General features: G+C 43.3%; 1 protein-coding gene across 1 annotated transcript in view; it reads right to left on the reverse strand.

The window, feature by feature from the left end:
* The window catches only part of DHX36 (DEAH-box helicase 36), a 99,730-nt gene that overhangs the window by 26,278 nt on the left and 57,847 nt on the right, over positions 1-15,605 (reverse strand). Inside the window, exons 16-18 of the mRNA XM_030216102.1 lie at positions 14,016-14,133; positions 6,935-7,033; positions 5,721-5,894 (exon numbers count right to left, since the gene is read on the reverse strand). Coding sequence (XP_030071962.1) covers positions 5,721-5,894; positions 6,935-7,033; positions 14,016-14,133 — 391 coding nt within the window. The remainder of the gene's footprint in view (positions 1-5,720; positions 5,895-6,934; positions 7,034-14,015; positions 14,134-15,605) is intronic.

The following is a 15,605-nucleotide window of genomic DNA, read 5'->3' on the forward strand; positions in this document are numbered from 1 at the left end:
TCTTTTCTTGCAAGTCAAGAAGAATTTCATGTACCAGCCAGGATATCACCTATTTTGGAACATCCAAATATTTCAAAGCATCTAGAAACTTTTTTCCCTTAGAAATTTGCTTCATATCTCAGTACACATTGGAATGGGCTGTTAAGAAGATCCTGAAGAAACAACTTGAGAATAAATTGCTGTGGGAGATCACCTAAATGCCCAGAAACTACTGTATCCCCTCTGTTATGCTTAAAGAGAAAGTAGTATCAAGAAAATCCTTTACAGGACTTGATTCATCATGCATTCATGGCAAGGTTGCCAGCACTAAGGTTAATGAACTGAGTTAGCGCCACTTTAAAGGGAATTCTGGGGAAGACCTGGTGCTGAACTTTGCCTCCTTGGTGCTGACATTGTCAGTTGGAGCTAAAGGCATTCCACAGGTGGTGCATCGACATGGGGAAGCCCTTTCCCTAAACGAATCTGAAACATCCTTAGAGCAGAGTCAAAGCCCGAAGCAGTACTATATACTTTAGTTTGCAAGCTTTGCTTTTAAACATCTAGGCCCCAACTTAAGTAATGTGAAATGTTTTTCTCTCAAATATTTGTGCAAATACTTTTGAGTGCTCAGCCATACCAACATGGCTACTGGTCTTATGCCTCATCGAAGAGTGCTGGTTCTCATTTAAATGCCCCAGATCTTTCTTGTTTGAGGAGACATCTTGACACATTTTGCACAATCTTGCACAATCTTGCACTTGATGGCTTTGACTCGTGTAACAGAAGTACTGCTTCTGTTAACAACAGCTTCCTTTCACATACTGAACACCTCTTCCAAAGTCAGGTTTCATCTTCGACAGACCAAGTATTATTCCGTTAAAAAAAAAAAAAAACACAACTGAGCAGAAATGAACACTGAAATGTAAGCAAGTAGTCAAAGTCCTTCTGAACACAACCATGACCGTTTCTTAACGGCTGTTTCTGGTGGCTCAAGGACACATGCTCATATTCACAATGCTTTGATAGAGTTGTCAAAGCTCTGGTAGTAAGTGATGACATCAGCATCTGTGTGATAAACGGAACCTAGCTGTCCAAGGAGAACACATTTATAAATGTATCATTCATCCAAATAAGGCAATGATACACTGAATTGAAAAATCACAGAGTCATTAATATTACACAGTTAGTGCTGTCCAGAAACAGGGCCAAATTAACATTGGGTCCTAGGCAGATTATGCACATAACTGATGTCGCCAAATCATGGTGGATTTGGATTTAACTATTTGTCTTTCCAAATTACAGCTCAAGGGGAGCTCACACTGTGCAATCATCACTGCCATGATGTAAAACCTGTCCTGATTGAAGTGGTCATGCTGATACAGCCCATTCAAATTAATTCAAATGTAAATTAATGTCTCCTAATATCCAAATGTAAATTAATGTCTCCTAATGTTAAAAATGAGCTATTCCTAGAAATAAAATCAATAAAATATTTATCGTAGCTGGCCATTTTTCCAGTGGACAATAAGTTAGCATTAAAAGCGTCATCCTTAACTTCACAAGCCAAGATTTCCAATTCAGAAAGACTTATTATATTTCTAACCATTAAATCAAAGAAAGCCTTAAAAATGATAAGTAATCCCTCCTCCACGTTTGTGTGGTCCTGGTACATTAGTTAGTTTATAATCCAAAGGACATAATTCACTTAACCTGGGATCATCTTTTACAGTCTACCAAGATTCTGCTATAAATAATATACCTATATTATGTTCATTTAGCAAATCTTTAACTTAGCTCTATCTTGTTGAGTACTGCTTATATTTATATAAAAATATGGAATGGAAGTAAATAAATCAGAATCATAAGTCTGTAGCGACACTCTCTTCAAATTAGAACAGTTCCTTTTACAATTTAAGGTCTTAATCCCATATTCAAGCAGTTTTTCCATGGGACAGGAAAAGTGGTCTAGGGCTCTACCACCACACCAACCCACCTCCATTTAAACTTGTACGGCCTTCTAGTGGAATTTCTTCTGGACACCAAAACACACTGTCAAGCAAGTTCTAAGGAGCCACTGTCTCCCTCAGCATCCAAGCTGTGAGGACAAGTGATGCAATGATGGGGGTGCAACAGATTTTTGCAATCTGGAATGCCAGTTCCCGAGCTGGCGCGGATTGCTACTACTATTACTACTATTTAGCATTTCTATAGCGCTACAAAGCATACGCAGCGCTGCACAAACATAGAAGAAAGACAGTCCCTGCTCAAAGAGCTTACAATCTAATAGACCCACTTGTGAGGATTATTCAGCCTGCTTGTCCTCGGAGAATGGCAAAGTTTTACATCCTGACAGATTCCCAAAACAGGAAGCATGATCCTGTTCCTCCCTGCTTTTTTGACGGTTTTGATACTATGGAATTTGCCACATTGGCCTGCACTGTTCACCAACACAAAGCCCCAAAGGGCTTTGTGACAGATACAACATCTTGCAGCCTGTGAATGGCCCGAGTCCAATGTGTGCATACGAACCACTGAGACTGTTTCTCTTTAAGATGTGCTAGGGGTATTACATGCACTGTTGTGGCCACGTAGTCCAAAATCCTAAACACATGCTAATGTCTGCTGACTTATATTTCTACTGCCATGGACACTAGATTGCCGCAGCACTGGTTTGGTCTTCTGGGTCCTCTGCTGTCTGGGTCAAGAGCGAGATTCCTTTTGCCCTCCATTCTGGTACCACCTAGATGAGGAGTCCACATTAGAAGTGGGTCCATGGGAGTAGGGTGGAATCTTAAGAGTGCCACTGTGCTGCCTGATTAGGGTAGTCACCTCCTGCTTCTTATCTCCAAAGAGATTTTCTCCATGGCACGCTACGTCAGCAAGCATTTCTTGCACATTATATCTAAGGTTTGAAGCTCAGAGCCAAGTGAATCTCTAGGCAACAATACCTATTTCGGAAGCTCTTGAAAATATCATAGGTCACTCAGATCATATATTTTCTACACTTCTTCTCTTCTTCCACTAGTGAAAGAAGTTGCTCTGCCTTCTCCCCAGACAGAGCGTCAGCAAATGCCCTACTACTGAACACAATGTTTCACAAGTACATGCCCATGAACAACTGATAAGAAACTATTTGGGAATCGAGCAGAGAACTCAAAACATTTTTCTCTCAAAGGAATCCAATGTCTGAGATTCTCTCCCCAGGGACACCAAGGAATAAGTCTTGGAACTTCTGGCTGTTTTGACAGCAGATTCAAGCTGCTGCTTTCTGAATCCAGGAGCCTTCTGGACTCTATCTATAAGCTCCATGTCTTGTAAATAGATGCTACTGGGGAGAGGGGGGAATGTCTCCTACATTCTCAACTGCCTGACCTTTATGATTTGTTGGACAAGCAACAACAGAGCCTCAGGGGTTTTTTTTGGGGGGGGGGGAGGAAACATCCAGAAATTGGAGAATGTTCAATACTTCTGTCCTGAGTTTCTCCACAGCCTCTAACTTAAATGGAATGGTCTCAGCTGTTTCCTTCTCAAAAAAACAAAAACATAAATCAATAAGTACTCCTCCAGTGGGGATTTTATTCTTTCATGAGGGGGTGATAGGTTTGATGGTAAGTCAATTGACCTTTCTTCAGAAAAAAAACAACAACATCTGATTCATAATCAGAAATACTTCAGAGGAGAAGTATGGGTCTCCTCTGCCTGTTTCAATCTGACACTGCAAGTCAGGCCTTGGGCGAGAGTGCCGAGGCACCATGGATGTCCAGTCTCTTCGGCTAATTATTAATTTAACCACTCTTGGGAGTCCGGAAATTATATCCTTCTATATTGTCAATGACTCCCTCTCCTCTGTTCATCTATCAACCGCATACATTCATCCAATCATTAGGGTATTCTTATAGTAGCTTAGGAACCTCAGCTGTGCATATTGCCAACTCAACTTTATGGCAAAAGAACTTGCACACAACTCTTCATCGGCTCACCATGATGCCACATTTTTTAATTATATTTTTCTTTTATACAAATTCTTTTAACTCTATACTTAAATACTCATCTTATTTCGAAAAATTGGACCCAGGGGTGGTTGTTAACGTTTTGGTGAAGCATTCATTTCTGAAACACTGGAAATTGTCAGCTGTGCAGTAAACATTGACCCTGAGGCCGTTTGAGATCTCTGTCAATGTCTCCCCTGTAGGCAATGCGTGAAACTCAAGGACCAGCTGGATGCTTTTCTATTACCATCAACGGTATTGAGCAAAGAAGCAATCCATCAACTCACAGAATCTTCTCATGAGCTGCTCATCAAAAGCTACTGTTGTCAAAGGCATGGTGAAAGCAGTAGGTGTGATCTTATCCTGATATGTCACCTGGGAAATATCAGAAACCAGGTCTCAGGCCCTTGAAGCTGTTACACTCTTCCAATATTGAGGAGGATGTGCAGTCCTCAAGATGCAGAAGGGGGGTACTTAAAGAACACTGGTGACCTTTGTGCCAGATGTTGTGCTCCAATGAGGTGCAACGTCAATGTGCTCGGCATCATGAGACCTAAGCATGGAAATAAAGGATGAATTCTTCTTCTGTGGACAGGGTTCAGATAAAAATGAACAGTCCCAATAGCCTCAATCAATGTTCAGAATTGAGGGTGAATGGTCTGACAGCTGCAGGATCCCTAGGGATTGATGTTTCTGATACCAAAGTTGATGGACCAGACTTCTCGGTGCCAAAAATATGCTTGTGCTGCTTTCCCAACCACAAAGACCTCTCTCGGACATCTGTGAATATAATTTACAATGAAAAGGATCATGATTTGTCTCCAGGAATTATAGGCACCAGTTATGGTTATCTGTAATGGACATGGTGGTCCTGTAAAACCAGGTGCACTTCAGAAAGCCTCTGCTGCAAAATCAAGTGACTCAAATTTCAACAGAAGTATCCTGACTAGGAGACAGAGTTCCACTGAAGCCCACAACGGGCTACACACACAAAAAAAAAAGAAAGGTTTTTGGACTTTTTCATGTTTCCTAATTAAGAATTAATGGTAAAAAGTACTGTACCACAGCAACAGGACTCGAGAAAACTTACAAAAAAACGCAATTTATATCAAGAAAGATTCATCTTCAAGGAAGCTCCTCTGACCTAGAAAGATAAAGACAGGGGCAGGACAGTGGTAGGAAGGAAGGGCAAGCATGTGCGGTCAAGCAACTCAAAAGCTTCAAGTATGTACTAAGGTAGAGAAACTCTCCCATGTGGGCCCCCACTGGTGACATCACCCATGCTGGGAAGACTTGCTATTCTGCTTGTCCTCAGAAACTGCTGTCAGAAAAGCAGACAAAGACAGAAACCTAAAAGAGTGTCTTTACTTATAGTTCATTCTCTGATGAACCACTAGTGGAATTCATTTTGAGAATTCAGCATGTGGTAGAAAAGATAACTTATACCTACATTAAAGTTGTTAATATATAAAATATTAGGGTTTACTGGTTATGGTCATTTGCTGCCCCAAATTTCTATCTCCATACTTTTAATTTTCTATTTTAAGGAACCTTCAAAATATTTTGATTTTTTAAAATACATTTTACAGTACCAACTTTAGGCTCCGATTCAATACAAATGTATAACACTAACAGATGGAAAGTCTTTCAAGCTTAAAACTGCAAATGTATACCTAATTACTTTAAAAACTGCAATGAATTATATACTAGTTTAGCAGTGTAAAACAGCAATTAGTATACTTGACACTTTACCAATGGAATGAAAAATGGATCTTTGAAGCTGAGGCTGGCTGCAATTGTGAGCACTGGATCTAAACAACAGAACAGGGCTCCAAAAAGTATCATTTTCCCAATGTGTGGCTCAACTGGCAATCGAGCCAAGTGGAAACCCAAGGGGGTTAATTGCTCCCGTCTATCCAGAGCATTCTGTAAATTAAAAAAAAAAAAAAAAAAAAAAAAGACACAGCATAGCTTAAATTAAGGAAAACAGAGTTAACCATTTATAAAAACAGTTTGTCATTAAAATAAAAAACAGGCTCTATGTATCCCACAAACGAAAAATAGCATCCAGCTCTGAAAGACTGTCAATCAATTCTACTGATAATCTGTGTCAATTAAAATCCCACCTTAGAGGCATATTTTCAAAGCAGTTAGCCTTCCAAAGTTCCATAGGTTTCTATGGAACTTTGGAAGGCTAAGTGCTTTGAAAATATGTCTCCTGGCCTCCAAACTTGCCCTTGCCCCCCCCCCCCCCCCCCCACAAAAGAAAAAAACCCCCAGAAAATTAACAAGTAAACAAAATGGCTCAAAACAGAAAGCTTTCCAGTATCAAGGTCGACTCCATTAATCCTCTAGATTATACTTTTATGGATGGCGGAATGGCCGTATTGTATTACAGTTTCTACCTTAACACTGTACACTGGTTAAAGAAACTCCCAATCATTGTGCAACAGGTTAGACCTCGAGGCATATTTTCAAAGCAAAGTTCCATAGGTTTCTATTGAGCCTGCAAATAGGTGGGAAAATGTGGGATACAAATGTAACAAATAAATAAAATAAAATAAATAAAAACTTTGGAAGGCTAAGTGCTTTGAAAATATGCCTCCTAGTGGTCCTTGATTGTAAGGTTCCAGAAAGAACTCTGATGCATGGTTCCTGGCTAGAGACTTCTGCTGCAATGACTAGGGCCACTGTGCAAGGACAGAATATTAAAGATGGGAACCTAGCCTGATTCTAATTAAACCTTAAAGCTCAATGGTACAGGGAAAAAAAAAACAAACCTGCTGAGCTACAAATCTCCCAAAACTGATACTGCATGCTCCTCATTAATACATATTACTGCAAAAATAATTCAAAATTCAACAGTATCAATCTTTCTGTGCTGTTGTTTACAATTTTAATCAACTTCACATTATATACATAAGATATAGGTGTATTCTTAGCATAGGAAACAAATTGGAATTTACCAGTTCTATTAGGTGATTAATAGCCAATTCAATAGCTAATTGGGATGGTGGATCCATTAATCTTCTTAGGAAATCAGCAATTCTACCAAGTTTTAAAATCTGGGGGAAAAATGCAATATGTAGTCACTGATATACAAAAATAAAAGCAGTAGACAAGCAGTATACATGATAGGATTATAGTCTTCCCCTACAATTAGTGGTCACTGTAGATTTCCATTATACAAAGGTACTAAAATGTTCTCAATTGTAATGTTCTACGATATTGATATTAAAGATTTAATATTATATCTATTCCCAAATAACAAATAAAATTTATGTTTATATTTAGAATTCGATATACCGCTTTAGCGGTAAAAATATAACATTAAGGGCTGTGGTGGAAGGAATGGTCACAAGCCCCCCCCCCCCCCCTCCAAAAAAGAAACCTATTTCAGTTATTGATCTACTATGGGGAATGGTGAGGCCCTGGAGGCCTGATCTTTCTTTTGTAGACAGGGAGGGAATCAGCTTCCTTTTAGAAGGTAAAGCGAAGGATGCCTTAGGATAGAAAATAGAGCCGCCCCTGTGATGGACCCCATGATCACTATCCACATTTCTTATGTCAAGTCACTCTGGGCTGTAGAGGACAACACAGTACATAGTAGGCATTATAAAACTTCTGAATTATGAATATATGTTAGTACAATGGGTTATTCCAGAGTACCATCGCCCATATTCAAAACATTAGATAACATACACTGGACTAGATTCAGTAAATGGCACCCACAGCTGAGTGCTGAAAAAAAATCCACAGGGAGCACTATTCTATAAATGGCGAGTTGCACTGTTTATAGAATAGCTCCAATTTCCATGCCAAACTTTGGGCGCAAGGATTTACACCCGCGGCACGAGCGTGACATCGTCAGTTTAATAAAAAGCAACCAGAGAACTAGAACAACTCCAAAGGGGAGGTGGGTGGGTCTGTGAGAACAATCAGCCTGCTGTCCTCGGAGAATACCTGCGACAGGTATGTATCTTCACTTTCTCCGAGGATAAGCAGGCTGCTTGTTCTCACCATTGGGGTATCCCTAGCAGCCAGGCTCACTCAAAACAATGAACATTGGTCAATTGGGCCTCGCAACAGTGAGGACATAACAGAGATTGACCTGAAAAGAAACACAACTAAGTGAGAGTGCAGCCTGGAACAGAACAGAAATGGACCTAGGAGGGTGGAGTTGGATTTTAAACCCCGAACAGATTCTGCAGCACCGACTGCCCAAGCCGACTGTCGCGTCAGGTATCCTGATGAAGGCAGTAGTGAGATGTGTATGTGTGGACTGATGACCACGTTGCAGCCTTGCAAATCTCTTCAATGGAAGCTGACTTCAAGTGAGCCACTGACGCAGCCATGGCTCTGACATTATGAGCCATGACATGGCCCTCTAGAGTCAGCCCAGCTGATATGCAATCCGCAAGCCAATTAGAGATTGTGCGTTTTCCCATGGTGACTCCCCTCCTGTTGGGATCAAAAGAAACAAACAACTGGGCGGACTGTCTATAGGGCTTTGTCCGCGCCACATAAAAGGCCAATGCTCTCTTACAGTCCAAGGTGTGCAACTTGTCTTCACCAGGACAGGTATTTTCTTTTTCTTACATTTTTACCCCGCGCTTTCCCACTCATAGCAGGCTCAATGCGGCTTACATATTATATACAGGTACTTATTTGTACCTGGGGCAATGGAGGGTTAAGTGACTTGCCCAGAGTCACAAGGAGCTGCCTGTGCCTGCAGTGGGAATCGAACCCAGTTCCCCAGGACCAAAGTACTACTACTACTACTACTATTTAGCATTTCTATAGCGCTACAAGGCATACGCAGCGCCTTTTATCTATGGTACAGGGAGAAAAAACAAACAAACCTGCTGAGCTACAAATCTCCCACTAGGCCACTCCTGGACGGGGAAAAAATGTTGGCAAGAAAATTGACTGGTTCAGATGGAACTCCGAAACCACCTTCGGCAAGAACTTAGGGTGAGTGCGGAGGACTACTCTGTTATGATGAAACTTGATATAAGGTGCATGCACTACCAGGGCTTGGAGCTCACTGACTCTACAAACTGAAGTAACAGCCACCAAGAAAATGACCTTCCAGGTCAAGTACTTCAGATGGCAGGAATTCAGTGGCTCAAAAGGAGCTTTCATCAGCTGGATGAGAATTACGTTGAGATCCCATGACACTGGGGGCTTTGACAAAAGCAAATCTCTCATGAAGCAAACAACTAAAGGCTGTCCAGAGATAGGCTTACCCTCTACACGTTGATGATAAGCACTAATTGCACTAAGGTGAACTCTTACGGAGTTGGTTTTAAGACCAGACTCTGATAAGTGTAGAAGGTATTCAAGCAGGGTCCGTGTAGGACAAGAAAAAGGATACAGGGCCTTGATGTCACACCAGACGGCAAACCTCCTCCATTTGAAAGAATAACACCTTTTCGTGGAATCTTTTCTGGAAGCAGGCAAGACTCGGGAGACACCCTCTGAAAAACCTAAAGAGGCGACTTCTAAGCTCTCAACATCCAGGCTGTGAGAGCATACAGAAGGCCTGTCCCCCAATGCAGGAGAAAGGCATCTGACGGTAGTCTGTCGTGGGCCTGAAGTCTAGAACAGAATTGAGGGACTTTGTGGTTGGATCTGAGTGGCAAAAAGATCCACCGAGGGGGGGCCCCATGCTCGGAAGATCTTGTGGACAATGCCCATGTTTAGCGACCACTCGTGAGGTTGCATGATCCTGCTCAACCTGTCAGCCAGACTGTTGTTTATGCCTGCCAGATAAGTGGCTTGGAGAAACATGCCGTGACGGCGCGTCCAAAGCCACATCCGGACGGCTTCCTGACACAGAGGGCGAGATCCGGTGCCCCCCTGCTTGTTGGTGTAATACATAGCAACCTGAATTTTTGAATCAGAATGATTTGATTGGACAGCCGATCTCTGAAAGCCTTGAGAGCATTCCAGATCGCTCGTAATTCCAGGAGGTTGACCTGAAGAACCTTTTCCTGAAAGGGCCAAGATCCTTGAGTGTGAAGTCCATCTACATGAGCTCCCCACCCCAGGAGGGATACATCAGTCGTCAGCACTTTTTGAGGCTGAGGAATTTGGAATGGACGTCCCAAGGTCAAATTGGATCGAATGGTCCACCATTGAAGGGAACTGCAAAAGTTGGTGGAGAGATGGATAACATCCTCTAGATCCGCTGTAGCCTGGCACCACTGGGAAGCTGGGGTCCATTGAGCTGATATCATATGTAGACGTGCCATGGGAGTTACATGAACTGTGGAGGCCATGTGTCCTAAGAGTCTCAAAATCTGCCGAGCTGTGATTTGTTCAGATGCTCGAACCATGGACACGAGGGCCAGGAGATTGTCTGCCCTTGCCTGGGGAAGATAAGCTCGAGACGTCCATGTGTCCAACAGAGCTCCAATAAACTCCAAAGTTTGAACCGGAACGAGATGGGACTTGGGATAATTGATCACAAGCCCCAGTAGCTCTAGCACTCGAATAGTCATCCACATGGACTGTAGAGCGCCTGCCTCCGAGGTGCTCTTCACCAGCCAATCATCGTGATAAGGGAACACATGCACTCCCAGTCTGCGACAACAGCCAGGCACTTTGTAAAAATCCTGGGTGCAGACGTGAGGCTAAAGGGCAGTACACAGTACTGAAAGTGCCGAGTTCCCAACCGATATCGAAGATACTTCCTGTGAGCTGGGAGTATCGAGTTGTGGGTATAGGCATCCTTTAAGTCCAGAGAGCATAGCCAATCGTTTTCCTGAATCATGGGAAGAAGGGTGCCGAGGGAAACCATCCTGAACTTTTCTCGGACTAGGAATTTGTTTAGGGCCCTTAGGTCTAGGATGGGACGCATCCCCCTGTTTCCTTTTGCACAAGGAAGTACCTGGAATAGAATCCCAGCCCTTCTTCCCCTGGTGGAACAGGTTAGACCACATTGGCCTTTAGAAGGGCAGAGAGTTCCGCTGCAAGTACCTGCCTGTGCTGGGAGCTGTAAGAATGAGCTCCTGGTGGGCAATTTGGAAGTTTGGATTCCAGATTGAGGGTGTACCCTAACCAGACTATTTGAAGAACCCACCAGTCGGAGGTTATAAGAGGCCACCTTTGGTGAAAAAATATTAACCTCCCTCCAACCGGTAAGTCGTCTGGAACGGACACTTGCACTGTGGCTATGCTGCACGGGAGCCAGTCAAAAGCCCGTCCCTTGCTTTTGCTGGGGAGCCGCATGGGCCTTAGGCGCACGCTGTTGACAAGAACAAGCGTGCTGGGACTGAGCCTGGGTAGGCTGCTGAGAAGCAGAAGCGTACCTACGCCTATTATAGGAATAGGGAGCACTCCTCCTCCCTCCAAAAAACCTCCTAGATGAGGAGGTGGTAGCAGAAGACACCCGGCGGGAGAGAGAATCCATAGCTTCATGGTGCTTTTTGATCTGATCGACCACATTCTCTACTTTTTCGCCAAAAAGGTTATCCCCTGGCAAGGAACATCCGCCATTCACTGCTGGATCTTATGATCCAAGTCAGAGACACACAGCCATGAGAGTCTGCGCATCACTATACCTTGAGCAGCTATTCTGGATGTCACATCAAAAGTGTCTTAGGTACCCCTGGCCAGGAATTTTCGACACGCCTTCTGCTGCCTGTCCACCTGGTGAAAAGGTTCGGTGAGCTCCGGAGGAAGCGTTTCGACCAAACTGGACAGTTGCCTCACCAAGATCCGCAAGTGGATGCTCGTGTAGAGCTGGTATGTCTGTATCTAAGCTGCGAGCATAGCGGCCTGATACGTCTTCCTCCCAAAAGAATCCAAGGTCCTAGACTCTCTGCCTGGGAGTGCCGAGGCATAGTCTCTAGAACTCTTGGCTCTCTTGAGAGCAGAATCCACCACCATAAAATCATGAGGTAGCTGAGACTTCACCATCACCGGCTCTCCGTGGACTCTGTACTGGGACTCAGCTTTTTTGGGGGCCACTGGATTAGAGAGAGGGAACGACCAGTTTTGCGTAAGAACTTCTCTGAGTGTGTTATGCAAGGGAGCCGTTGCAACCTCTGTAGGTGGAGAAGGATAACCTGTGGACTCTGTACTGGGACTCAGCTTTTTTGTGGACCACTGGATTAGAGAGAGGGAACGACCAGTTTCGCATAAGAACTTCCCTGAGTGTGTTATGCAAGGGAGCCGTTGCAAACTCTGTAGGTGGAGAAGGATAATCCAAGACTTGAGCATCTCGGCCCTGGGCTCATCCACAACCTCCATAGGGAAGGGAATATCCTTTGACATTTCCCGAACAAAGGAGGAAAAAAAAAAGACTCTCAGGCGGAGACATCCTTCTTTCAATGGGCGGAGTAGGATCAGAGGAGACCCCATAGGACTCTTCTGCAGAAATGTATCTGGGATCTTCCTCTTCCTCCCATGAGCGCTCATCATCGGTATCGGACAAAGGCTCTCTAAGAGCAGCCGAACCCGAGCCTGTCTCGACGTCAAGGAACGACGACCTCGAGGGGGATGTCGAGAAGTCGACCCCTGCCTGGACTGTGGTGAAGCTTCCTCCGCCGACGGAGAGTCAACTCGGGTGGCAGCAGACGCCGATACCGTAAGCGGCACCAAGGTCAGGGACCTCACCACAGGCGAAGTACCAGATGCCGCCTCAACAGACGGTGAGGAAGGCAAAAGCACCCCTGCTACCAAAGTAGACTGGCGCAGCAATCCCTCCAGAAGCTCTGGAAGAAGGGCCCTGATACGCAGGAGCCGGCGTAGAATCTGAGGGGGCTCGAGAGCCGGTACCAGGCTGCCAGAAGACCGACGCATCGGCACCTCCTGTATAAGAGGGTGAGCGGTCCTCCCGGCGCTGATGCTTCTCTGGTGCCGAATCCCTCGGCTCCCCAGAGCTCTCGGTACCGCACATGGAAGGAGATCGATGACGGTGTTTCTTAGCCTTCGCTCGACACATGTCATCGAGACTCCTCGGTATCGGAGGACGTGGAATCCTCACACCGCCTCGGGGCCGGGACCGACGAAGGTCTGTCCTGAGGGGCCTGCATAGCAGTAGGTCTCGAGACAAATAGAGACTCACTCGATGCCTCGCTGCTAACAGCGCAATGTGGTCATTCGGCAGCCATTACCTGTGCTCTCGAAGTTGATGCTTCCCTCGACGTCGACGTAGCCGACCTCGGTACCGAAGACGACGTCGAAGGACCGGACCGATCAGCAAAACGTTTTTGCCGTTGAGTCTCCCGAGACACTTGGGTCCATTTTTTCATTAAAGGACACAGCTTACAAGTAGCTGGAAGATGATCGGGCCCAAGGCACTGGAGACACCACAAGTGGGGATCGGTACCCGAGATGGTCCGGTTGCACAGAGTACAACGCTTGAAGCCGCTGAGTGTCCTCGATGACATGGATGGAAATACGGCGGCTGTGAAATTAAAACACGCGATTGTGCCAATTAAAAAGGACAAAAAAAGGGAAAAAGGACAAAAAACGGGAAAAAGAAAACCCGAGGGCCTCAACGAAAAGAAAGAAAACATACTCAGTGAGAAAAACTAAGAAAGTAAGGGACTAAAAACAACTTTTTTTTTTTTTTTAATTCTGAGAAAAAACTAAACAAAAAGAAGCAAAAGGGAAAGCGGTAACGCTACGATCTCCTGAGCTGAAGGTAACAGCGAAAAAAAAAATCCGTGTCACCTCAGTCGCGGAAAAAAAGTAACTGACAATGTCACATTCGTGCAGTGGGAGGGAAGCCGTTCGTGCATGTGCGGTGTGCTCTGCCGCGCTAGAGAGATTTTTGTATTGCTTGCAAAGTTTTGCCGGTTTCCTGGGCCGCCGCGGACGTCGACCCTGAGAACAAGCAGCCTGCTTGTCCTCTGAGAATGCAGTTAACGCACATTAACAAGTTTTCCTCTGAACAGGGAACTGCTGGGAATGTCCCTAAAAGTTGACATACAGGTTTTGTAACTCTGTGTGTTAATTTTGGCACTTACTGCAAATTAGAAAATAGGCCCCACGGTGAACAGCATGCATAGATGCTCATTATTAAACATTTACCTTAATTTGTAAACAGAGCTCTTCCAAAGGTGTTCTCACAATTTCCGGTAACTGGTAGTCATCCAGTAGACTGTTTCTGAGACCATTATACAGATGATAGCAGTAACCAGGTTGAACTCTGAACAGTAAAATTTAAATCAATGTTTAAATGCATTTAATTTTCCTAAAGGAATTCAGTAATTCTAACTGGAGATTAACAAGACTAGACAATTTACCTCAAAACACTACAAAAGTTATTTTGCAGCTGCTTAGTTATTTTCACAAGTGGCAGAAAAATACCAGTGTAGTAATGCGTTATTTTAAAACATAGGTTCCCAACTCAGTCCTCAGGACACACCCAGCCAGTCAGGTTTTCAGGATACACACAATGAATATGTATGAGATACATTTACATCCAGTACCTCCACTGTATGCAGTCCTATCTTGTGCATATTCATTGTAGGTGTCCTGAAAACTTGACTGGCTGGTTGTGTCCCAAGGACTGGGCTGAGAACCTCTGTTTTATATCAAACTGTCAACAATTCTAAGAGAAAAAAGAAAAATCTGTACCAGTAATTTTTGAGAAATTAATTCAAAATTGCTTCCTATTTTTTTTATTTAACTTTCTCAAAAAGTTAAATAAAATAATACCTTTAGGCAGTTTCAGATTGGTCTTAGATTCATTCTATTACTACTACATGAAGTTTATTTTGCAGTTCAAAATGGGTTTCTAAACATACTGAATAAGCAATGTAATGAAGATTTGATGGTAGACCTTAGTTGCAGAAAAAAGGTCAAGGAAACTTCAATTAGCTACACTATCTGTACTCTTAGTTTCTCTTTCAGAAGCTGCAAAACTTGAAAAGCATGAAATAGACTTCAAAAGTCTAGATCCTCTGTATGAGCAATAAAAATACTCATCAGTACATAATCACCGTTGTACTGGGAGAGACTGAAGGTCCATCAAGCCCAGTATCATGTTTCCAACAGTGACCAATCCAGATCACAAACACCTGGTAAGATCCCAAAAGAGTAAATAGATTTCATGCTGCTTATCCCAAGAATAAGCAGTACATTTTCACCAAGTACACATTAATAATGGTTTATGGATCCTTATTCCAGAACTTGTCCAAACCAATTCTATGGCAATGAATTTCAGAGCTCAATTACATGATAAATGAAGAAATATTTGATTTATTCTAAATGTACTGCTTAACAAACTTCATTGTGTGTCTCCTAGTCCTTGTAATTTTGGAAAGAGTACAGAAGTGAGTCACGAATACCAGCTCCACTCCACTCACTTTATACATTGGATTGAATTTATTAACTTGATATACCTCTTAATATCTCCCTTAAGTTGTCTGAAAAGCCCTTACCTCTTTAAGCCTTTCCTCATAGAGAAGTCATTCCATCCCCTTTATCATTTTAGTTGCTTTCTCTGTACCTTTTCTAATTCAGTTATATCTTTTTTGTGATGTGATGACCATAATTGCACAGAATATTCGAGGTACAGTCATGCCATGAAGTGATACAAAGGCATTATAATATTCTGTTTTATTCTCCATTCCTTTCCTAATGATTCCTAACATTCTATTTGCTTTCTTAGCTGCT

The sequence above is a fragment of the Microcaecilia unicolor genome, chromosome 10 (genome assembly GCF_901765095.1).
Source record: "Microcaecilia unicolor chromosome 10, aMicUni1.1, whole genome shotgun sequence".
Lineage (NCBI taxonomy): Eukaryota > Metazoa > Chordata > Amphibia > Gymnophiona > Siphonopidae > Microcaecilia > Microcaecilia unicolor.